Source organism: Gracilinanus agilis, chromosome 3 (genome assembly GCF_016433145.1).
Source record: "Gracilinanus agilis isolate LMUSP501 chromosome 3, AgileGrace, whole genome shotgun sequence".
Taxonomy (NCBI): Eukaryota; Metazoa; Chordata; class Mammalia; order Didelphimorphia; family Didelphidae; genus Gracilinanus; species Gracilinanus agilis.
In genome coordinates, this window is record NC_058132.1 from 137,922,000 (window position 1) to 137,947,238 (window position 25,239).

At 33.4% G+C, this 25,239-nt stretch overlaps 1 protein-coding gene across 1 annotated transcript in view; it reads left to right on the forward strand.

The window, feature by feature from the left end:
• The window catches only part of UBL3 (ubiquitin like 3), a 94,937-nt gene that overhangs the window by 58,057 nt on the left and 11,641 nt on the right, over window positions 1-25,239 (forward strand). The window contains exon 2 of the mRNA XM_044668281.1: window positions 22,930-23,038. Coding sequence (XP_044524216.1) covers window positions 22,930-23,038 — 109 coding nt within the window. The remainder of the gene's footprint in view (window positions 1-22,929; window positions 23,039-25,239) is intronic.

Sequence of the window (25,239 nt, forward strand, 5' to 3'; positions counted from 1 at the left end):
CATAGCAGTAAAAGTTTCAGAGCATTCTCTCTATATATATGATATATATTATATGCATATACATATATATGTATGTATTTGTAGATTTATAACAATACTAAGGGCATTATAAAGCATAAGAAATTTTAAATGAGATTGAATGTTTTAAAGTAAATTTAAATTTGAAATAATTTTTATTATTAATGGTACCAAAACTCTTTTTGCTCTCTTTTTACTCACTAAAAAAGTAATGCTTTTTAGTGAGCAATATAATTGAATATTCTTAATTTTTTAAAAATCTTCTTTTAAAAATTTGTGGCAACACTTTGCATGCATGGTTCTCAGTATAGTTTATTTTGATATTTGGTTTTAGTGATAATCATATTTGATAATTGCATTTCGTGAAGATAGATAGAAATGAAAGAAGCGTGTGCATCATTGGCTGTGTTTCCTAAATTATGGTGTTCATTTTTTAATCCTATTCACTAATAACATGAGTTTTTGCTTAATATTGACCATTAAATATTTATCATTCCTGAAGACAATCAATTGTTACTACAAACTAAATAGGAAGTGTTATATTTAAAAATTCTTAAAACATAGATTCAAGACCCACTGAAACTTCTTATTCAGAGGATTTTAAAACAGGTTGCAAAATTGTGTTTCCAAGAAAATTTTGTTACAACATGTCTATCTTTCAACAACAAAAATATAGTTTGTTATGTTAAGTGACTTGCCCAAGATCACATAGCTAGTAAGTACCTGCATTCAAGAGATGGAGCAGGGGGCAGCTGGGTAGCTCAGTGGATTGAGAGTCAGGTCTAGAGATGGGAGGTCCTAGGTTCAAATCTGGACTCAGATACTTCCCGGCTGTGTGACTCTGGGCAAGTCACTTGACCCCCATTGCCTAGCCTTACCACTCTTCTAACTAGGAGCCAATACACAGAAGTTAAGGGTTTAAAATAAAAATTTTAAAAAAGAGAGAGAGAGATGGAGCAATGTGTCTTTAGAAAGCAAGAAAAAATCAATGTTCCGAGGACACAGTTCAAAGAGGGGGAGTAAAGTGTAAGAAGACTGGAAAAGTAGAAAGGCATTAAGTCATGAAAAGCTTTAAATGCCAAACAAAAAGTTTATATTTAATCTTTGAGAAAATAGTGAACCACTAGCGTTTGTTGCATAGAGAGAGTAACCAGATCAGATCTAGGTTTTGAGAAAATCACTTTGGCAGCTCTGTGGAGTATGGATTAAAGTGGGGAGAAATGGGAGCCCAGAAATCCAAAAACCAGGTTTCTTTCAACTAACATCACAACCACCCTGGTTTATTGTAGTAACCTTTCAGTTGTCCTCTTAGAATCTTGTTCTTTTCCATTTCCAATTCCTCCTCCATAGTGCAGCAAAGATGACCTTCCTAAAGTAAAGGTTTGGTCATGACAGTTCCATCTTGCATAAGTAGTTTCAAAAGTTGTAGGCAAATTGGGCAACTAGATGGCTCAGTGGATAGAGAGCCAGGCCTGAAGAGAGAAGGTACTAAATTTAAATGTGACTTCAGATACTTCCAAACTGTGTGACCCTGGGCAAGTCCCTTAACCCCAGTTGCCTAGTCTTTACCACTCTTCTCCCTTGAAACCAATATTTAATATTGATTCTAAGACAGAAGGTAAGGGTTTTAAAAAGTCATAGGCAGAAAGAACCTTATTAAAAGCACATATTTTATATGAAAAGTTTTTAGGGTTTGCAGAGAAGATAATATGCATATATATTATTTCTGAACCTATGGAATAGTTTAAAAGAGACACTTGATTATTAAGTGTATGTTTGCAGTAAAAAGATAATTAGTATAAACTAGGACCCCTTAAAAGATAAAAGATAAGAAAATCATTTTAAAGAATGAAGTGCACTGTTTTCCAAAGAAAGCATTTTTATTTTTTATAATTCTGCTTTTACCCCATAGATATTTTAAAAAATATATAACATGGCATTTAGTAATTTACCATAATTACATTGGGGACAGTATCGAAAGGAAGAAGAAAGGCAACAATAAAGCTTTCCACAAATTCAGGTTATATTGCATTTGAAGGAAAAATGAAGAGACAGTGGAAAGAATACCAAATTTGGAGTCAGAGGGACCTGAATTTGAATTCTTGCTTAGCTGTTTTCTACATGTTCAATAACCTCGGGAATATAATGGATCTGTTGCTCTAAATGCTTTGATTGTACTGTGATATGTAAGTGGGAAAGGACCTTTAAGAAGTTGGGGTAATCAGATGCACACTTAGTTTTTCTAAAGAACATCTCCCTTCCCTTTCTGTCCCTGTATAAGCCAGCTGTTATACACACAAGAGAAGTTTTCTTACCCATGTCATAGTATGTGCCAGGCACTGTGCTAGGTGCTGGAGATACAAAGAAAGCCAAAAGATTGACTGCTCTTCAGCTCACAGTCCAATGGAGGAGACGACATGCTATATGCAGAATAATTTGGAAATAATTAACAGGGGGAAAACAAAAAAACTAAAGAGTTCATTAAGAAAGGCTTCCTGTAAAAGATGGGCTTTTGGCTGGAACTTGAAGGAATCCAGGGAAGAAGTCAGAGTGTGGAGATGAGGTGGGAAAGTATTCCAGGCATGGGGGGATAACTAGTGAAAGTGTCTGGAGACCTGAGGTAGCAGGTCTGATTTAAGGACCAGTAAAGGGGGGGGGGCAGTGTCTTTGGATCACTGAATATATGGAAGTGGAATGTGGTTTAAGGTGTCAGAATACCAGCAAGGTGGTAGTAGGAAGATTGTAAATGATGCAGAGAGATAAAGTGTAAGAAGACTGGAAACGTGGCAATAGAGAGCAGTTTGAATGCCAGAGAATTTTATATTTGAACATGGAGAAGATTAGGAGCCATTGGAGTTTAACTGAGTGACTTGGTCAGACTTCCACTTTTAGGAAGATCACATTAGCAGCTGAGTGAAGGATGGAGTGGAATGAGGAGAGACTTGTGTCCTTGGCCAATGATGCCACCTGGTGGCTACCACAGGAAGTTGTCTGAGTGATCATCTCTCCTCTCTACACACCCCACCTCCAGCCCCAGTTGTGGGATGGTACACTCAGTGCTTAATTTGGTCTTCTGCAGTTGAATTTCACCTCCAGGAAAACCTTTTCTTATGCATTCATACCTTCTCTTTTAATTCTCCTTTTTCCTCTCCCAATTCTCTCCCAGTAGCTCAAAAAAAAAAAATCTCATTCCATTTTTGAGTCTCCACTACTCCCTTTAAAAATAATTATCTTGATTGACAACCAGAGGGTATAACTAGTGATGTACCTGTGTTAAAGGAAAGGAAAATAATTTGAGCATTTATGAGTGCTCAGAAGTCCAAAATTCATTTTCTAATTCTCTTTCCTTAAGTTGTTTAAGATAGATTCAAAAATTGGCTGTATTTAATTTTATTTTCTTCAATTACTTTATTATAGCAGTATTTTTGCTTTCATTGTATATGAAAATATATTTTAGAAAATGAGATTTGACCAGGAGAGATGCTTGAGAGTAGAGACATCCATTAAGGGGTTTTTACAACAATTTAGCTATAGATGAGACAATGGTTCATTTGAAAGAGTGGTTTATAGTCAGAGGACTAAAGTTTAAATCCTGTCTGACCCTACCAGTGTGAATTTGGGTAAATCATTTAATCCTACTGGACCTAAGTTTCCTCATTAATAAAATGAAGAGGTTGGACTAGATGACCTTAGGTTCCTTCTGTCACCAAAATAAAGACCTGCTTTGCTATAGTAACCCTGGGAATGAAAAACAAAGACTTATAGATGAGAGACATTGTAAAGAAAGCAAATAATCAGGATCTTAGTGACTAGATAGATGGATTTTTTTTTTCAGACAAAGAAGAGTAAGTAATCCTATCCAATTTCAGTTAATCACTATATGTCTGTGTATGTGTGTGTGTATGTGTATATATATAATCTCATATATATATATGTATATATATGAGATATATATATAATAAAAAGTATACAGAGGAGTAGCTGGGTAGTTCAGTAGATTGAGCGCCAGACCTAGAGACAGAAGGTTCTAAGTTCAAATCTGGCTCCAGATATTTCCTAGCTCTGTGACCCTGGGCAAGTCACTTAACCCCCATTTCCAATGCTTACTGTTCTTCTCCTTTGGACCACAGTATTGATTCTAAGACAGAAGAGTTTAAAAAATAAAAAGGATATGGACAAGTATCCTCCATTGAAGAACACATTTAATTTAACTTTGTTCTCTAGCTTCTAGCTTTATTATGTTGTCTAATTGAAACCTCATGCATATTAACAAAGCAAAGCAAAACCAAGAAAGATGTTTTTATTTTTCATGGTGTTGTAGTTCTACTTTTTTAAAATATGCTTTTAAATTGTGATGTGGTAAATATAACACTGATCGACCTTGAAGTCATAAGACCTGGTTTTGAGTATTTCCCCTTTGTGGACATCAAACTGTGTGACCCTGGATAAATCATTTAATCTTAGCCATGGTTTCCTCTTCTTTAAATTGGGAGTAATAACAGTTGTACTACTCATTTTGCCTGATTATTTATAGATAAAACATTTTGTAAATCTTAATGTTACACAAATGTGATCTTCCTTTTTCAAAACAAGTGACAAAAGAGAGCTCTGTGATATATAGTTCCCAAGATATAGTTTGAAGAATATGAAAATAGTGCCTTAGAGGTCTATAATGTTCAACAGCTAATATCTTGAATATACTGAAAATAAAAGGAATTACTTAATTAAAAAATACAAAGACATTTGTTAAGCCCTTCCTCAAAACAAGGTACGTTCCATGCTAAGTATATGTATGTGGGAGAATCAAAAGCAAAAAGCAAAACAGTCCCTACCCTCAAGAAGCTTATATTCTAATATTGTTCTAATGATACAAACAATATGTATGGGGGAGAGTGGTAGCCAAGAAAGGGACATTTGGGGCTTAAAAAATCTTAAGAATGATGGGTAGAACCAAAAGTTTTCAATCAGCATGTCCTTTTCTAGGAATATTATATTTGATTACTGTTCCTAGAGGGGGGAAAAAAAGAGAGAGAAAAGGTGGGAATGATATGAGGAATCATGGTAATGACCAGAGAACAATGTATAGTGGGTCTAGGTTGGGAAGATGAGAGAATTTTTTACAATTGTTCATTTAGGACAGGAACTGGAGTCCCTAGTCAGGGTGGAGGATGGTTAAAAAACCAGGAAAATGGCATAAAAATGATCAGAGATCCATGATTTGAATCTGAGGTCTGGGTTGGGCTACATATGGAGAACTCTCACAGATGTGGGCTCTAGGGCTCTGGGACAAGATTTGGAGACTGGAAAAGGAGCTAAAAGGCAAGATATCAAAGATGAAGAAAGGGAAGCCTTGCAAAATGGACAAAAATTCCATAGCTAGAATTCTAAGAGGCTGCTACCCTGGTGGATAGAGTTCTGGACCTAGAGTTGGGAAGTTATTGTTCAGTTTTTATTTAGTCTTATCTGACTCTTCTTGATTCCATTTGGCTAAGATATTGGAGTTGGTTTATTTTCTTCTCCAGCTTATTTTGCAGCTGAGGCACTGAGGCAAACAGGTTTAAGTTACATGCCTAGGGTTACCCAGCTAGTAAGTGTCTGAGGCCAGATTTAAACCCAAGAAGATGAGTCTTCCTGACTCCAGACCTGGCATGCTATCCATTGTGTCACCTAGTCAGGAAGACCTCAGATCTAATTGTGAGACCCTGGGCAAGTCATTTAACCTCTGCTTACCTCAGTTTATTCAACTATAAAATGGAGATAATAATAGCCTCTTTCTCCCAGTATTGTTGTGAAAATCAACTGGCACAGCATGAGGCCTGGAACATAGTAGGTGCTTAATAAGATGCTTATTCCTTTTCAAAGAACTCATTGAATACCTTCTAGAGAATTATGTTTATATCTGTCTTATGGTATTAGTTATTCTGAATTATTATAGTTTAACAGCTTATTTTTCAACACTGCCTATGCTCATACAGATGACACTTGTAGAATATATAATAAATCTGGATTAGAACTAATAGAATATAACTAGGCTTATAGATTAGAGCTGAGAGTTAGGCCTGAAGCAGTATAATTCTGATTTTAAAATAGCTTTCATTTATTTGTTTTGTAACCTTGGAAACTTATTTAAGAACTCTGGGCCTGCCTTTCTTTGTTTGTAAGAGACTTCATGGCATAATGAATTGAGTCCTGACCTTGGAATAAAGATTGATCTTTGAATTTCTCCCTTGATAACTTAACAGCTTTGTGACTTTAGATGAAACACTTCACCTCTCCTCTTCTTTCTCACCTGGAAAATGGGAATAATAATACCAGAAGTCCCTACTTTGTAATATTGTGGAAAGAGCATAGGAGATGCAAACTTTAAAGTGTTGTATAATTGTCAGCTATTATTATTATTACTTTTTTCTGACTCAGTATTAAACATCTTTTGGTTTTAATTTTGTTTCTCAAATATGTTTTTTCTTAGTGTTTTGCACATAGAAGGTACTTAATTTAATTAATTGCTGAATTAAATTTACTTTTTTCCCCTCTATACTTTTATAACATTAACAAAGTAATATGTACATTGGGGAAGGTGTATATAGCTAGGTAGCTCATTGAATAGAGAGAGTCAGGCCTGGAGACAGGAAGTCCTGGGTTCAAATGTGGCCTCAACACTTTATAACTGTATGACCCTGGGAAAGTCACTTAACCCTAGTTGCTTAGCCCTAACCACTTATCTACCTTGGAACTAATATTTAGTATTGCTTGTAGAATAGAAGTTAAGGTTTAAAACAATATTTTTAACATTATGAATAATCCTTCCTTTCTGTTAACTTACTTTTCTTATTTGGGTTTTCCTTTCTTATGCAATAAAGGTTCCTAAATTATTTTTTAAATTATTTTTCACTGTCTAATTTATACCGTTGTATTACTCAGCTCTACTCTGTATTTATCTTCTAACATAACTACTGGCACTTGCTTTGCTTTCTTTGTTCTCAAAATGAATTGTTTTATTGATGCTCTACTTAAGGCATCCTGTTTTTTTCAGACACTATTTTAAAAAGATAATATATTGCAGGATGCTTTCATCTCTAATGATTAGCACCCAGTAGAATAATATAGGTTAACCGAGCCTTGATGATATTCTTAACTCGGAGAATATGCATTGATGCAAGATTATATCATTATGACTGATGTTTTTTCATGATAGAAACACTAGACAATGGCTTTTATACTGCATATATCTTACTTACCTAGCTCTCTTCTTGACATACAGTTCTTTATAGTTTGTCACATTCATTCCCTATATACTGATAGGTTATTTATTAAGACTTAGCAACCTTGTTTTTGGAAAAAAAAATCAATGAAATGCATTAATTAGTATTCCAAACGCATTAATTTACAAATAACACCTATATTTAAAAAGATGATTTCATAGCTGTCTGTGACACCACTGAGGGACTGTCTCTAGTTTTAGGTTGATGCAAAATGTCCACTTACAGCTGAATTGACTATGGGGAGTTTGAAACAATAGTTTTCTTCACAGAGAAATAGAATTACTCTTCTTAAAAAAGAGAGCTTGCTATCATCTTTGCACAATGAGTTATCTAACAAACATTGGAAAGAATCAGATGATTTTCAACTAAGTATTCTCTTTCTCTTCTTTAAGGCAGCTGTTTGTCATAGTCAGTGTTGTATGTTTTATCCTTTTATAGCTTGAAATTTGGAATAAATAAATATAGAATTTTGTTATAGAACTGCATTTTTCTGTATTCAGAAACTAAAACAAAATATCTCTTTAAAGTATTTTCTAGGTAACTATTGACAAATCAATTTCCCTAATGTATCTGAAGTATCTGAAAGATTCTGAATCTAAAAAGGGCTTGGGAAGGGAGGTATCCTTTAGCTAAGCTTTGAAGGAAGCTAGGAATTTAAAATTTTGTAGGTGAGGAACTAGATCTATTCCAGACATATATGGGGCAGCATGTGCAAAGGGTGTTTATGTGATGTTTTACTAGGGGAACTACAGTTTAAACTTATTGTACTGACCCATGGCAAAGCTCTCTACAATAATGTAAGATTATATTTCTTTTTAAAATCTTGATTGAAAGCTACTGGTACATAGTAAACTATGGTATATAGTAAACCAATGAATGGTTTTAAAAGTAAGGAATTATATTAGCAGGAATAGCTAAAACTTAAATCTACTTTGTATCCTGAAAATTTTTCAGAGTGAATGTATATGAAATCAATTTTAATTAAATAAATATTTATTAAGCAGTTACCACATGCAATATGTCATATGCTTGGCACTGAGGAAAAAGAGATGAAAATGGAATAAATCAATATAATATATTGATTGAGGGTAGAATATAGTAAGAAGAAATGAGAGATCCAGAGAAAATGTTTTAGGAAAAATTTGAAAAGGGAAAGATAACTTTCAGATGAAGAAGTCCTGAAGGCTTCATTGAAGTATGGTAGACCTGGAAGGAAGAGAAGGATTTCAGTATACAGAAATGAAAATCAAGTGCATTCTGGTCTTAGTGAGTATCCTTTCTAAATGTAGGCAGGTAGAAGCATACAGGACAAGGTGAGGGAATAGGCAGCTGTTCTGTTTGATTGGAATACAGAATATACAAAGCAAAGTTAGTTTGGAGTCAGATTGTACAAGATTTTAAATTCTAGGCTGTTTTTGAGCCACTTAAAATTTTTGATTGACCATTGACAAAACAGATCTATACATTTAGTATATGTGCTGCTGAAGTGAGCACCATATCTATTCATGTTAAAAAATGTTTTGGCAGCTATGACTGGAGGGAAGGAAATCTTTTATTATAATTCAGGTAGGAAATAATGGGAGACTAATCTAAGATGTTGTTAGACTTAAGTGGAAAGGAGATAAGAAATGTGAGAGGCAGAATTGATGGGATTGGTAGCTGATTTCATGTAAAAAAGTAAAGTAAATGGTCAAAGATAAAACCCAAGTTTTTGAGTGTGGGTAACTAGAATCTTCCTGTAGAGTAGGAAGTATGGGGGGAGAAAGGTGATGTGATGTGATGTATTGAAAGAGCTCTGGCTCTGAAGTCAATGGAACTAGATCCTGCACCTAAAACACCTTGAGAAATCCAATTTTCCTGGGCCTGAAGGATGAGGAAATGAGGAGATGGGCCTGATGGGCCCCTTAAAATTATAGATCCATTTTCCTTTCACAGATGGTAGAGTAGATAGAGTGATGAGCCTGGATTCAGGAAGGCTGGAGTTCAACTTTTACCTTGTACACTTATTAGCTTATGACCTTAGGCAAATCATTTAACCTCTTTATCAGTTTGCTCAAGTGAAAATGAGGACAATAATATCACCTTTCTCCCCCTACTCCTTGGGATTGTTGTGAAGATCACATGAGATAATGTTTGTAAAGCACTTAGTACAGTGCTTGGCATACGTTAGGGGTTAAATGAATGCAAGCTGATATTATTATTAGATGTTTGGTTGTAATTGTGAATCTAAAACTCAGGATGTAAATAGATGGGAATCGTCTTTGTTTAAAAAAGATTAATATTGTACTCTGCATTTTAAAGGGCACAAAATTTCCAGAAGCAATTTAATTTTAATTTAATATTAATATCCAAGCCATTACTTCCTTAGAGGGATGTCCCAACTGACTTAATTCTTCTATGCTCCGTTCTTCCAAGACAATTTGAGGTTACATGAAGACAAATCCCCATATGTAAAAGTAGAGTTTTGAATTGACATTATGGAATACTTGAGTAATAGTCACCTTCTCATTCCTTCCTGGACTACTCCTTCATGGAATCAAAGGTATTGCTCTTTCAATATCCTTTCTCAGTGGAGTATAGTCATTGCTTTATGTTCATTATTTTAAGGGAAGGGAAAGAGTCTGCCTTTAGTTTGGTCAATTACCCTATAATTAATGGGTTAGGGAAAAAATATTTTAAGGCAAGTATTGTTTTTTGTAAAGTTACTTGGTTACCATCCCTAATCCAATTCCTTAAGAAAAGTCTTTTGTTCTGCCCACTTTTCTAAAGGGAAAAGCCTCCAATGTTTTGTTTTTTAAATCATTTCTTAATTTACAGTTTTATTTTAAAAAAGCAGTTTTGAATATGCTTCCACATCTGAATAAAAATTATAATTGAAGCCATAGGAAGTGGTTGGTATTGCCAAAGGAGGAGAGAGAGAGAGAGAGAGAGAGAGAGAGAGAGAGGGGTGAGCTGAAGACAGAGCAGAATATATAAAAGTTGCTAGGTTGAACATTGATGTCTTAAAATCCTGCTTGGAAGGTAACAATTATGCAGAAAAAGAGATTTAGGCTTACTTTAAGTAAAAATTATTATTCATACTAAGATGAAATGGGCTGTCTTGGGAAATAATGGATTACTGATCACTAGAGGTCTTTGAGCAAAGGCTAGATAGTCAATGGGTTGGTTGTAGAGAAATGAGTTGGACTAGACAATAATCTTTAAGATCCTTTCAAATTCTGAGGTTGTGTGATTCAGTCAGTTTCTATTTCATTTAGTTTTGTGTTTCTTGGAGAATCCATAGATTTGTGACCAATATAGTAGTTTATGTCTTGGATTTCGCCATGATTTAGAGAGATACTTTTTGAAGTAATTCCATCATTAAGGCAGTATAAAATAGTCCCCAACATAGTAATGGATAATGTTTCAAAAATTTAAGTCACTCTGTGGAATTAAGAATGCATTCTCTCACAGAAGCTCTGTAACACTCCCAAGATGAAATTATTAGAAAGTTCATTTCCAGGCCACCCCACAAAAGTATTTTTACACCTATAGTGTAACTTAGTATCATTAGTACTGTAGAACATAACTATTTTAAACATTTCTTTGGGAAATTTTTTAAGATGACAGGAATGTATTTTTTCCTATCCTGAAAACTCTAGCAGGGAATCCCAAGTTTCTGTGATATTCATGATAAGGCTTGGTATAACTTTGGTTATTGCTTAAGTCCCTTCTACATAGTCTGTCCTAGAACTCTCAGTGCAGAAGCCTTAAAGTTTCCATCATAGGAGCCCCCAGTGATCCCTGGAAAACAGGGAACTGCTGGAAACTTATAAACATGGAGTTCTGGGTTTGCTTCATTGAAGGACTTTGGTTAGAAAACAACTTCTGACAGGAATGCCAGGAGGCTCAATCTGCAGTGTCAAAAATAAGCTCTGGGCTTCTGTACAGGAGTAGTTTCAGATACAGCTCAGGAATATTAAGTAGTAGGAGGCCTGTTCATAGATTCATAGATTTTGAATCTCACAAGTGGATTATTACCAAATTATTCACAAATTTGTATATCAAAAATTTGTTCAGCCTAAAACCTCTTTTCTAAGCTTCAATCCTATATCCACAATCACCTATTATTATTAGATTCTTGTGATTGGTTTAATAATAATCAGAGCTGACACTAATATAGGACTTTTTAAAGTTTGCAAAATGCTTTACATACATTGTCATTTGGTTCTCACCAATAACCCTGTGAGGTACATGTGATAGGTGTTTTTTCACAAATGAGAAACTGAAACTCAGAAGAGTTGTGATTGTCTCTTTGCAATGGCAATAACTAATAGTAATAGAATTTTAGTTCAGGTGTCTTGATCTAAGATCATTAACATTTGTTGCATTATATCACTTTACTTCTCTGTGGTTATAAAGCCATATTACCTCAAAGTAAACATATGTCAAACTGAAATCACTGTCATTTCCCCATATTTACTTCCTAGATAGTTTTCTGAATAGTACCATTATTCTCCCCATCCTGGGGGAAAGAAACCTCAGGATCATTTTTGACTCTCCTTTATCTCTTCCTTGATGTCCCCATCCTCAAATAAGTAACCGAAATATATTGATTTTTTTCATAATCTTTGTAATTTATACTTTCTTTTAAGTTCCTGCTGCTACCATCCTAGTTCAGATGCTTAGTTCAAAATCACTTTATTCAAGGACCACTTCCATATTTTCCTAATTGATACTGCTTATTCTCTCCTCCAACTCTGATCTGTCCTGAATGTGACCCTCCTAAATCATTAACTTCTTCAACCTCTGCTGGAAAATATGCATTGTTATCTCCAGGATAAAGTTATATAAATATATATATATATATAAAACAGCAAGTATATCTCTATATCTATATCTATCTACATATATCTGTATCGTTATCTATATCTATATCTGTCTATCTATATATCTACATATATATGCATATATATATATATTTCCTTAGTTTGGTTTTTAGAGCTATCATCTGTTCTCTACCTACTTTTCCAACTTCACCTTCTACTACTTGACCAGTAATATGAGGATTTTAAAATTATTCAATATCTCCAAAGTATAATATTTATAAAGATTTATTAATATTTAACTAGAGAGGTAGAGAACACAGAGAATGTTCCCCACTCACCTCATGTGGAAGAGAGAGCTAGGGCCACAAGGACCAATCACCACTCAATTCACGTGGAAGAGAGAGGGCGTGGCAGAGTGAACCCAAACTTATACAGACCATGTAATGAACCACGGATACTAAAGGCAAAAGGAATTATGGGTAATACAGAAAGAAAGTTTGGGTAATGTAGTTTTAGGGATTCAAGATAATTCTAACTATACAAATATCAAGACAAGGAGAATCAGTCTTGAGTGTTCTCTGACCTAAATATACTTTATTCGCTCATCTTTAAACCTTTAGATTTCTCCACCTGAGTGCCTTCCTTTTCTCTTTTCTGTTCAAAATATATTTATCTTTCAAGGTTCATTTTAGATCCTGCCTCTGTGGTGACATATCCCCTATTCATTTTGACTCATGGTTCCTCAGAAGTTGAGACTCATGTAAGGAAGGCAATTACAGAATTGTATCTTTTTACTCCCATGCACCTTAGTTATCTTCATTAATATAACAAGACAGTTGGCAAATTTATATCTAGAAATATACTTAAATACCCATTTCAGTTATTTCATATTAGCAATAAGATCTTATATATAGCTTGTTATACTTAGTTATCATACCTCATTGATTTAGACTTGTGCATATTTCTGACAGATTGCTACAGATTAACTGGAAATCTATAGCTGCTAATAAAATTTTATAATCTGTAGTTCCACTGTACTGAGTTTGTCTACTATTACTTCTTAATATGTCTCTTGATTTTCCTGATTGAATTATAATATTCATTAATTCAACAAGCAATTATTGATTGTCTACTAAGTTGCTAACTGCTGTGCTAAGCACTGTGAACACAAAGTAAAACAAACAGTTCCAGCTTTCAGAAGCAAAATAATATTGAAGTTATTTTCATTTTTTTCTTTATGCTATAGTTTATATTAAAGAATGAACTTTTAATAATGACCTTTTCATTAGATGTTGCCAATAAACTAATATATGAAAAGCATGGTTTCAAATCATGTCATAGAACATTTATAATTAACAATTGAATAATCAAGAATCTAAGACTCCACATGTATATAGAAGTTTTCTTATCTCAAATTATGTTAAAAAGTCTGATTAGGTGGCTATTTTTGTAAACTTAGTTCTGGATTATGATTGGTAACTGTATCTATATTATTTTAGTTGTGTTCAGGCCTTCTAAGATAGTTCACAAGCCATAAGAATTAAATTTTAATATTAGAAATAATTTGGATTTACAGTAAATAATATAAGTTTCTAATACATTTTTGTCCATTTTAGCCAACCTGTTTGCTAGCAGCAATGAGAGACTTTGGTTCAAATATTTCTTTTGCCACAAATTGGCTTCTTAACACTGGCAAATCATTTAAATTAGTAGGGTCCCAAGCAACTATATTAAGACTATTAAGTTTCAGGTCTGCATTGGTAGAGGTAGCTTCCTCACTACTATTTATTTCCCCACAGCAGTGAAATCGCCTATCAAGAATTAAAAAATTTTTTTAATAAAACAATAAAATTAAATTAAAAATAAAGATCTGATATTACTATGTCATTTCCCTGCTTAGGATTTTCAGTATATTTTATCATTGAGGCAATAGAGAACCAAGTACTTCAGCCTGAGATTTAAAGTACTCTAGGATGTAGCTCTAACCTACCTTTCCATTCTTCATAGTAGTCTCTTTCCTGCACTTTATATTCCAGCCAAACTGTCCTACTTACTAATCCTGAAATGCTCCTTTCCATTGCGTTTCTCTGTGCCTTTGTATATAGAATGTCTCCTTTTCTCATCTATGCCTGTTAAAATCAACCTACCTTTCCTTAATGCTTAGGTCAGGTACTTTTCTTGATCCCTTATAGTTGATATGCTTTTTACTTCCTCAAATTATTTTGTATGTATATATCTTTGTATTGTATTTCCCAGTAGAATGTAAACTTCATGAGAGTGAGTTTTGTTTATTTTTTTCTTTGTTTCCTGAATGCCTAATGCAATGCCATATATTTAGTAGTCTTTAATAAACATTAGACTTGAAAAAAAAATACCTCATTTCATTCTCATCTACTCTTCTTTCTCCAATCCTTCCTTCTGTCAATCCGTCTTAGCATCAATTCTAAGACAGGAGAGTAGCCAAGGGCTAGGCAATTGGGGTTAAGTGTCTTGCCCAGGGTCACACAGCTAGAAAGCATTTGAGGTCACATTTGAACCCAGATCTTCCTGTCTCCAAGCCCGGCACTATATCCACTTTGCTACCTAGCTGTCCAGGACTTTGTCTTAACTTTGTATATCCCTCTGCTTTGTTGCTGTTGTTGTCAGTCCTGTCAGTTGTATCTACTTCTTTGTGACATCATTTCGGATTTTCTTGGCAAAGATACTGGAGTGGTTTATCATTTCCTTCTCCAGCTCATTTTACAAATAAGGAAACTAAGGCAAACAGGATTGGATAGAGAGCCAGGCCTGGAGACAGAAAGTCCTTGGTTCAAATGTGACCTCAGATACTTTCTAATTGTGCTACTCTGGGCAAGTCCCTTAACCCCAATTACCTAGACCGTACTGCTCTTCTGCCTTGAAATGGATACTTAGTTATAGATTTTAAAACAGAAGGTAATGGTTTTTGTTGTTGTTTTTGGTTTAAACAAACTTCTTCAGGATAGATGAAAACTCTTTTTTTTATATGTCTGCCTTAACTTTATAAGTAAATATGATGATTTAATCAGTCAGCAAATATTGGTTATGTACCTACTCTGTTCCAGGCTCTGTGTTAAGCATTGGGGATATAAAGAAAGTAAAAGACAACTCTCTCCAGGAGCTCACATCTAATAGAGGAAACAACATGTAAAAAATTATGTACAAACAAATTATTTATAAGATAAGTAGGAATTAGCAGAGGAAAGGCACTAGAATTAAGAGAGACTAGAAAAGATCTGTAGATGGTGAATTTTTAACCAGAACTTGAAGAAAGCCAATAAAATTAGGGATGTAGAGAGATAGAGGGAGAGCATTCCACATATTGGGAAAGGTCTGAAAATACCTAGAGTAGAGAGATGATGTGTCTTATGGGAGGATGCTAAGTGGGAAGAAAGTGTAAGAAGGCTGGGAAGGTAGAGGAGACTAGATTACAGCTTTGAACACTTGAGGATTTAGCTAGAATTTTTTAAAACAGGATCATTGCATCTCAGATTTAGAACTCATCTTCTTATTCAACCTCCTCATTTTACAGATGAAGAAAGTGAAGACCAAATGGGTTAAGTGACTTGTCAAGAGTCACAGGTAGCAAGTGGCAGAGTTCTCTGACTAAATTTGGCCAGCATTCTTTCCAGTGCACCAAACTTTGAAGTTTTATAGAGCAAAAAATATTCTCATTTCACAGAGGCTTATAAAATAAGGAACATGATATTCTACCCAAGAGGTGTCAAATGCAACACTCTTGAGTGAAGCAGGAACTAGATTAAAATGCAATGGGAAATACTTAATAAAATAGATAAAAAGCACATCAAAATATTGTTAATATTACATTTTAAAACTAAGTCATTATGGGGCCACAGGGATCCTTTTGTACAATTTAGTAACGCCATTTCTATTTGAGTTTGATACTCTCTTCTATATCATTAGCAGTGCCTGTTGTCTAAAAATAGTTATAATTTCAAATTCAGAGTTTAGATCATTTAAATCAAAACCTTTAGGCATTGTACAAGATAGTGGGTTCTGTAGTCCACATTTAAAAACGAAAAGTCATTCTGAGAGTTGTGGAACTTTTATTTTTAGACAAGCATGTACACTCAATGTGTCACATACTAAGTTATAAATAATGTTCTCATATTTAACCTATTATTAAAGCAGCTGTCTTTACACGGGCCAATATTATTTTTAAAATACTTGAATATTTAATTTTACTGAGGTCTATAATATCTATCATTAAATGCATATTTAAAATAATTGGTGTATCATCTCAATCTCAGATTTGGAGGGGGCCTCAGAATCCATTTAGTCCAACCAATAAACTGAACTTCTCTATGATATTACCAAACATCATTCATCCTTTGCTTGAAATCCTCTTACCACCTCCTAGATCAGCCCATTCTATAGAGCATCTCTGTTTATTGAATATTGGACTTAATAAGGGAGCTGGTGTTAGTGATAATGCATGTATTCAATTTAGTGTAAATTTGCTGGAAAGACTTCATAATTTACCTAAGCCTGAGACGGTATTTATTAAAGTACCTTAAAAATGTAGTTTTGACCAATAATACATTAGCTACCTCGCTGTTATAAATTTTCTATTATAAAAACATTTATTATTGTTTTTGAGATTTTTCCCAAAATAAGATTATGGTAACTCATTGTTTCATGTTTTTCACCATCACAGTTCTTAAATATAATTGTTGAACTATTGTGAGAAGTTCATGTTTTTTTTTGCCTAAAAGAAAGGAAACTTTCTGAATGTAAATATAGACTTACTATGATTTTGAATATTGAATTTAATCACCAATTCTTTTTCTTCTTTTGGAAATTATACCCAACTTCTGAGTTTGAATGAAGGTAAAGATTAAATGGCCAGACTATAGCAAGTTATCACAAGGGTTATTCACTTTGACTGGGTGGGATTTATACCAGGAATGTAAGGATGGTTTAATATTAAGAAACCATTCACATAATTGACCATATCAATAATCAAACCAACAGAAACCACATGATTATCTCAATAGATGCAGAAAAAGCCTTTGAAAAAAATACAACCTAAATACAACATTCCTAATGAAAACACTGGAAAGAATAGGATTAAAAGGGCCCTTCCTTAAAATAATAAACAGTATATATTTAAAACCATCAGCAAGTATCATCTGCAATGGGGACAAGTTAGAAGCCTTCCCAATAAGATCAAGAATGAAGCAAGGATGCCCATTATCACCTCTACTATTTAATATTGTACTAGAAACACTAGTGGTAGCAGTTAGAGAAGAAAAAGAAATTGAAGGGATTAAAGTAGGCAATGAGGAAACTGAAACTATCACTCTTTGCAGATGATATTATGGTATACTTAAAGAATCCTAGAAAATCAATTAAAAGGTTAGTGGAAATAATTATCGACTTTAGCAGAGTTACAGGGTACAAAATAAACCCACATAAATCATCAGCAAGAGTTAGAAAAAGAAACTCCATTTAAAATGACTCTAAACAACATAAAATATTTAGGAATCTATCTGCCAAGACAAACAGGAATTATATGAACACAACTACAAAACACTTTACACACAATTAAAACTGGATCTAAACAATTGGAAAAAACATTAATTGTTCATGGGTATGACAAGCTAACATAATTGACAATCCTACCCAAATTAATCTATTTATTCAGTACCATGCCTATCAAAGTACCAAAAAACTTTTTTATAGAATTAGAAAAAATTATAACAAAGTTCATTTGGAAGAACAAAAGATCGAGAATATCAAGGGAAATAATGAAAAAAAAAACTGTGAAGGGTGGGTATCTAGCAATACCAGATCTTAAACTGTACAATAAAGCAGTGGTCATCAAAACAACATGGTACTAGCAAAGAGACAGAAGGATGGATCAATGGACTAGGAGTAAATGACCTCAGCAAGCTAGTTTTCAGTGAACCCAAAGATCCCGACTTTTGGGGCAAGAACTCACTATTTGACAAAAACTGCTGGGAAAATTGGAAAACAGTATGGGAAAAATTAGGTTTATATCAAATCCCCCACCCTATGCCAAGATAAATTCAAAATGGGTAAAGAACAAATATATAAAGAGTGAAATCATAAATAAGTTAGGTGAACATAGAATAGTCTATCTGTCAGATCTGTGGGAAAGGAAAGAATTTAAGACCAAGCAAGAGATAAAGAACATTAGAAAATGTAAAGTGAATGACTTTGATTATATCAAATTAAAAATGTTTTGTATAAACAAAACCAATGCAACCAAAATTAGAAGGAAAGCAACAAACTGGGGGAAAGAATTGATAACAAAACTTTGACAAAGGTTTAATTTCCCAAATATATAAGGAACTAAGTCAAATTTACAAAAAATCAAGGCATTCCCCAGTCAACACATGCTCAAGGGACATGAATAGGCAGTTTTCAGATGAAAAAATAAAAGTGATCAATAATCACATGAAAAAATGTTCTAACTCCCTCCTATTTAGAGAAATGCAAATCAAAACAATGCTGAGATACTACCTCACACCTAGCAGACTGACAAATATGGTAGTAAAGGAAAGTGATAAATGTTAGAAGGGATGTGGCAAAATTGAGACACTAGCATTGCTGGTGGAGTTGTGAATAGATCCAGCCATTTTGGAGGTCAATTTGGAATTATGTCCAAAGGACTTTAAAAGACTGCCTGCCCTTTAACCCAACCATACCACTGCTGGGTTTGTATCCCAAAGAGATAATAAGGAAAAATGTGTACAAAAACATTTATAGCTGTGCTCTTTGTGGTGGCAAAATTGGAAAATGAGGGGGTGTTCATTGATTGGGGAATTGCATGAATTTGCATTGAATTTGCATCAAAATGCATTGAAATTGCATCAATTACATAATTCAATGGGGATATGATTGAGGTTTTGGCATTAAAAGTTCACTCTATTGCAAATATGAATAACATGGAAATAGGTTTCGAACATTGATACATGAATGACCCAAGGGAATTGCTGATTACTCCAAGGAGAGGGAAGGGAAGGGGAGGGGGTAATCGTGAATCATGGAATCATGGAAAAAATTCTAAATAAATTAAAAGAAAAATATTGAATGGCTAATGGCTGCAAACAAGCATGACCTTTTCTTATCACAAACTATAGAGCCACAGGTCAATATTCTTTATTACAATTAAACGATAAGACTAAGTCTTCACCTATATTTCTGAAGATACAAGAAGAATGACAAAGAACATAAAAATAGTGTCTCTATTTTTAATAGAACTCTCTCCATTCTCCAAACACATTTGGAATTGCATTTTGAGATCAAAGAAGCTGAAAGAAATACTGCCTTGACATGTTTCAGGCAGCTGGTACACAATCCGCATTCAGCAAGTTAGGATTTGTGTTTTATTTTAAATTGCAGGCATGAAGTTTGTAAAAAATGCAGTCTGAAAAAAACCCTCCCACTTAGCTATTTTCAATTTAGAATAGTTCTAATGTTCATCAGGATGGCAAACTCTACCAAAAGTTTATTCCCTCTTCCCCTAGCCTTATGTCTTACTCCCAAAATGTATCTTTTAAGTAAGCAATATTTACGATTTTGCATTTGTTCCATCTTATTGTTTAGCCCAAAACCACTTTTGAACTTCTGAACTGAACTGATATGCCATCTGAACCGCTAGAATTTTGTATTACTTAGTAGAAATTTACTTTATAAAGCTTTTCTTTAGGCTATTGATTTTGAAGTATAAAAGGTGAATTGTCAAGGCAATTAAAGTATACAAAATATATGATGGATCAGTTTTGTGCATGGAATGCTAAGAATTTTGTAGACTTTAACCTAGGCAATCAGATAATAATTCTAAATTAACTTGTTTAGTTTTTAGTTTTATTTTTTTTAAGTCTGGAAGAGAAGATTTGGCAACATTCTGATTGTTTACTTTTAGGAAGACTTCTAGAATATCCTCTTAACTTTTGATTTCAGTAGGATTTAAAGTATGGACCATTTTGTATGGAATAATTTCTTTTGAAACTTAAAAAACAATCTAACTTTAGCCTACCTTTCCAGACATATCCATTCTTTCTATGCTTCGTCCAGACTAGCCTGCCTGTCACATCCTCCTATCTCTAATCCTTTCCACAAGCTTTCTTCTATGCTGGGAAAGTACTATTATCTCACCTCTACCTTTTTTTAGGATCCTTCATTTCCTTCAAAACTCAGTTCAAATACCACCTTCCACCTTGTTGGGATCATTAAAGATGGTGACTTTAACCAGCTGCTAATTCTTCCTTCCTTCCACCAAAACATTGATTTGCATTTAGAAGGACTGTTTCATTTTTGCATTTGTGTACCCAGTACCTAGTACAGTATCTGTAGTCTCTTAGTAAATGCTTTGTTGATTAAGCTCTTAGGTATGTTTAGGAGATCCTTTTGGATATGACTTGGACTTGATCTTATCTGACTCAGATTCTGTGATCCACATCACTTAATGGGGAATAGGGACTAGACCTATGTCTTTGGTATAGGAAACTTCATCTTATTATTGCAATTCAGTTCCTTTTCTGCAACTTAATAGCAAGTTGATTAGTCCATTGAAAAGTTAATTGATTTTCCCAGGGTCACACTGCAAGAATGTGTCAGAGACAGTATGTGAACTCAGGTCTTCCTATTCTCGGACTCACTTTCTATTCACTATTGCAACACTGTCTCTTATCACTTAGTACTCTAGCCAAAAAAAAAAAAAAAAGACATTCTGCTTAAAAATTTCAGAATGGAGATTTATTTTTTCCTTTTAATTGCTATTTTATATGTAAGATATTTCTATAAATGAGCTTATTTCTTGTTTGTGCTTTCTCTAAACTATTATTTCATGCATAAATTTCTTAATTTGTGGTTTTCCTATAAATTTATTAAAATAATTGAGGAGACCTATGGGAATCACTAAATCATTAATTTAGTATTTTATTTAGTGTACAATTTTTACTAAATCAAAATAAATTTAAGTTATGATTTATTTTAATTTGAATAACAGATAATAAGACCTTCCTAGAATTTCTCCTGTCCTAAACAAGTCTAGAGAATAATACCCTATGTGGAAATTTTTGCAGATGACTCTTCTTACAAATCGAATAATTTGAATGAGATTCTAAACTAATCTTAAATTTCCATCAGGAAACATTGTCACAAATAGTAATATTTATTTAAAACCTTAACATCATAAAAATGCAATTTGCATTAAAACTTAGCAAGTTAAGAATTCATTTTATGATGAGTTAAAAATATAAATGAGTAGGCACTACTGTGACTATCACTCATTTCACATTAATGATTAAACCCTAATAGTTTGAATTCTGTCATTAAACGGCTCTTTTATTTATTAGTATATATGCATAAAAGTAAAATACACATGTTAATGGGAATATTTATGATAAAGAGAAATTTTATCTTAAGTAGATTTGAAGCATATTCCCATGAATAGGTTTGTCTTAAGTATCATAGTTTTTGTCATTTCTGTGGGAAATAATCAAAATGGAAGTGGGTTGGGTTGGGTCGTTTGTTTTTTTTTTTTCCAGTTTGATCATTTCTGCAATGGGAATTCAAAGAAATTTTGCCCAACAAAATGTAAAGAAGGTTTAGTATGCTTAGTTAGCTAGTTCATGTTACTTCATTACAGTCATGCCACTAATATATTACTTCTTTAGATTTAATATATTAAGTGAGTTTATGCTGCCTATTCTAGACTGGAAAGCTTCTAGTAAAAACTAAATGGGTAAAAAGTGCTTTTCAGAATATTTTCTGTGTACCATTATACTAGAAATTCTGCAATAGATATCAGTTTATTAAATATAGGTCCTTGAACCTAAAATATCATGTGCAGGACTTTTCATATAAAATACTGGTAATTTGACTTCTTTCTAGTTTTCTTTTGTGTTAATATTTTACAATCCAGCATTTAGTCAAATTCCAGACAGAACACTTTGCATTTTTTCTTTACAAATCATAAAATAAAGATGGTAGCTGGCAAATCAATTTCTTTCACCAAATAAATGTGTAATGAGTTGAAAATATCCACATTCTACCACAGCGGTTGTAACATATGTTTACCATATTACTCTCTTTCCTCAAGGTTTACATAATGAACCTTTTTTGCTTATTACCCTACCAAAAATATTGAATCAAAAAAAATTGTAATACTCCAGTTAACCAGGAATATTCTAAGTAGTTAAATTTTTTTATTTAGGTAGTGAAACTACTCAGAGATGCTACTTATAGAATATATAAGTGCTAATTCTAGAACTTTTTTAGCTACGTACAATTCTATTGATCTCTTAAATTTTATATTTGTGTTGTGCATCCCTGCATATATAGAAATATATATAAGAATATGTAGGACTTTAACAACAAAATTTTTTAAACTGTAGTGTCAAGACTGAATAATGGTCTCTCTAGAATCTTTTCATTGTTTACCAATAAAAAGGTAGAGTGACATCAATAAAATAAATCTTTTGTGAGGTAATTGTTTTTCTACAAAGGAAGATGAATTTAAAAACACAGTATTTATGTTTTGAGGAATGTGAAGGGAAATATATGCCTTTAACAAAAAGACTATTAGGTAGATTTTAAATGAGTCTTATAAGGCTCTACAACACTTTGGATTATTTGAAAAATTGTCTTAAATGTCCAAATATTGCTCTATTGTCATTTGGGACACATTAAACTGAACAAAGTTAAATATTGTCAAAAATAATTGCAACTAAATTTTTTCTTGATTGAATTAGAAGACTTTTACATGATTGCTTTTTATTGTAAAATACTAAGCCTTTTCTTCAAAAGATCTTTTTTTCTCCTTTCAGATAAATTTGCGACTCATCTTAGTCAGTGGGAAAACAAAAGAATTTCTGTTTTCACCTAATGATTCAGCAGCAGATATTGCAAAGCATGTATATGACAACTGGCCAATGGGTGAGTAGTCTTTTCTCATGATGAATGTTACATTATTGTTTTTTTGTAATTTAGTATAACAAAATTACAAAGTGCTTAGATCTGTGCTGCGTGCTCCTTTGCAGCTCTAAATAATATAATTCTATGTCCATTTTCAAGGGTAGTGTTATAGTAAAGGAATTAAAATAGCAGTCATGGCCACTTGTTGCTCCCCTTTTCTAAGAAGCTCTGGCAAGAGCTTGGAGTAAAAATGACTTACTCCATAACCTCCATTTACAATTTGCCTACCTTGATCCTGTCTGTAACTTTGCTTTATATTTAAAATGACTCTTGGGCCACAGTAGCCTCTAGTCCAGAGACAGAGGTCCTAAATAGCTAGCTAAATAAAGCCCTTGGTAGTCCAGTCAGTCTTTAGGAGTTGAAGCATGTCCCAAAGGATCTTGTTAGAGCCCTTCCAAAGTTTATCATTTCTCTATTCCACTTCCCCTTATTGATGCTGTTAGTTATGGTAGTAAAACCAGAATGAATAATAGTATATATAGTTCAACCTTACAACTAGACTCTTAGAAACCTTCAGCTTCCTACCAATACTTTCTATGTACAAGAAACCTAACTATTAAATCTATCTGTTCCACCTTTATTCCTTCCCTCCTTGCAAAAAAGACCATAAGATAGACATTATTTAAAAAATTCAAAACCAAAACATAGTGAAAATGAAAAGAAAATTTAAGTACAATTTAAAGTTTAAGTACAGAATTTAAAAAAAAGGTTGGAACAAATTTACATTGACCCCTTTCATACATTGTTGAGAGCTATTTTTCAAAGGTCATTTATAATTATAGATTAATATGATCTTTCCACTATGGAGAGTCATGAAATCAGCAAATCTGTTACAGCTTGTCATTTGTGTTCTTAAACAGCCAGTTGGAAGCAATCTACCTCTTAAAATAAAATCTTCCTTTGGCACAAAATCCCCATTTTGAAATTTTTTTCTGTAGAAGATCTCTTCCCCTCTGAGATACTCTCTGCAATGTTTCTACTCCAACCTTATTTCTTCTGGATTTCTCTAACAACCCATTTAATGTGAGAAACTGAGTGATGTGACTTTTTCAACCAATTTAGTTTCTTAAGTATAAACTGGCAAATGACTTAGAAAATGGGATTTTTGAAGGTGAAACTTTTAATGCAGAACCGTTTCTGTACATAAAAATTAATCACTACTCTGTTCCTCTGCCTATAATCTACAGATTGGTCCCTGATAACAGTTCTTTTTTGTTTGTGTGACAGGCTAATACAGAATTTGCTATTCATTAAAACAACTTTAAGCTAGGGATATCTGGGAGGTGGGGCCAGGAGAATATATGTGATTGGGAAGTAGGCAGAATTGGAGCCAATGAGGTTTTGAAAGAAAGACTAAGGGAAATCAAAAGAAAGCTAATTGAAGAGGAATCATAGGAAGTATTAAGAAGAGACTTAGAAAATATTATGTCATCCTTTTCAAAGTTTACCCAGCCAGTTGTCCAAGCAACTATACAAAGAACCTTTGTATTATGTGTACATAACTTATTCCTGGGTGAATTTAAATATCTTCCCCCAAAACTTGCTTTTTTTCTTTTTCTTTCCTTATTTCTGCTAATGTCAACATTATTTCCCCAAACCTTAACTTCTCTCTTGTCCTGACATTCAAATCAATAATCAGATTTATCTCTTCTGCCTTAGAAATTTTCTTCCAGTCCCTTCCTTTCCTTTCATTCAGTCACCAGCCTACTTTAGGTCTTCATTTTATTTCTCTTCAGGCCTATTGAACTATCTTGCTAGCTGTTCTCCTTTCTTCTAATCCATTCTGTACTTTGCTGCCAGAATAATCTTACTAAAGTACAGTTGTAATCAGAGCATTTCCCTGTTAGAAACCTTCCATGGCTCCACATTGCCTTACAAAATAAAATTTAGATAACCTGAAATTCAAAGACTTCCACAGGTCTCATACTTTGTTTCAGCATCCTCTTCTAACAGACAAAAGGAGCACTTTTGACCCTTTGCTTGAAATGTCATCACCCTCTTCCTAAATCTCTGGCTGTTGATAAATTTCAAGACCTATCTTAAATTCCAGCTTCTCCATAAAGTTTTGTCTACCTACCTCACATAATTGTTGTGAAGGCCTAACTCTATAAATCATGGATTGTGCCATTATAATTGTATTATTATTGTTTCCCTCTTTTGGC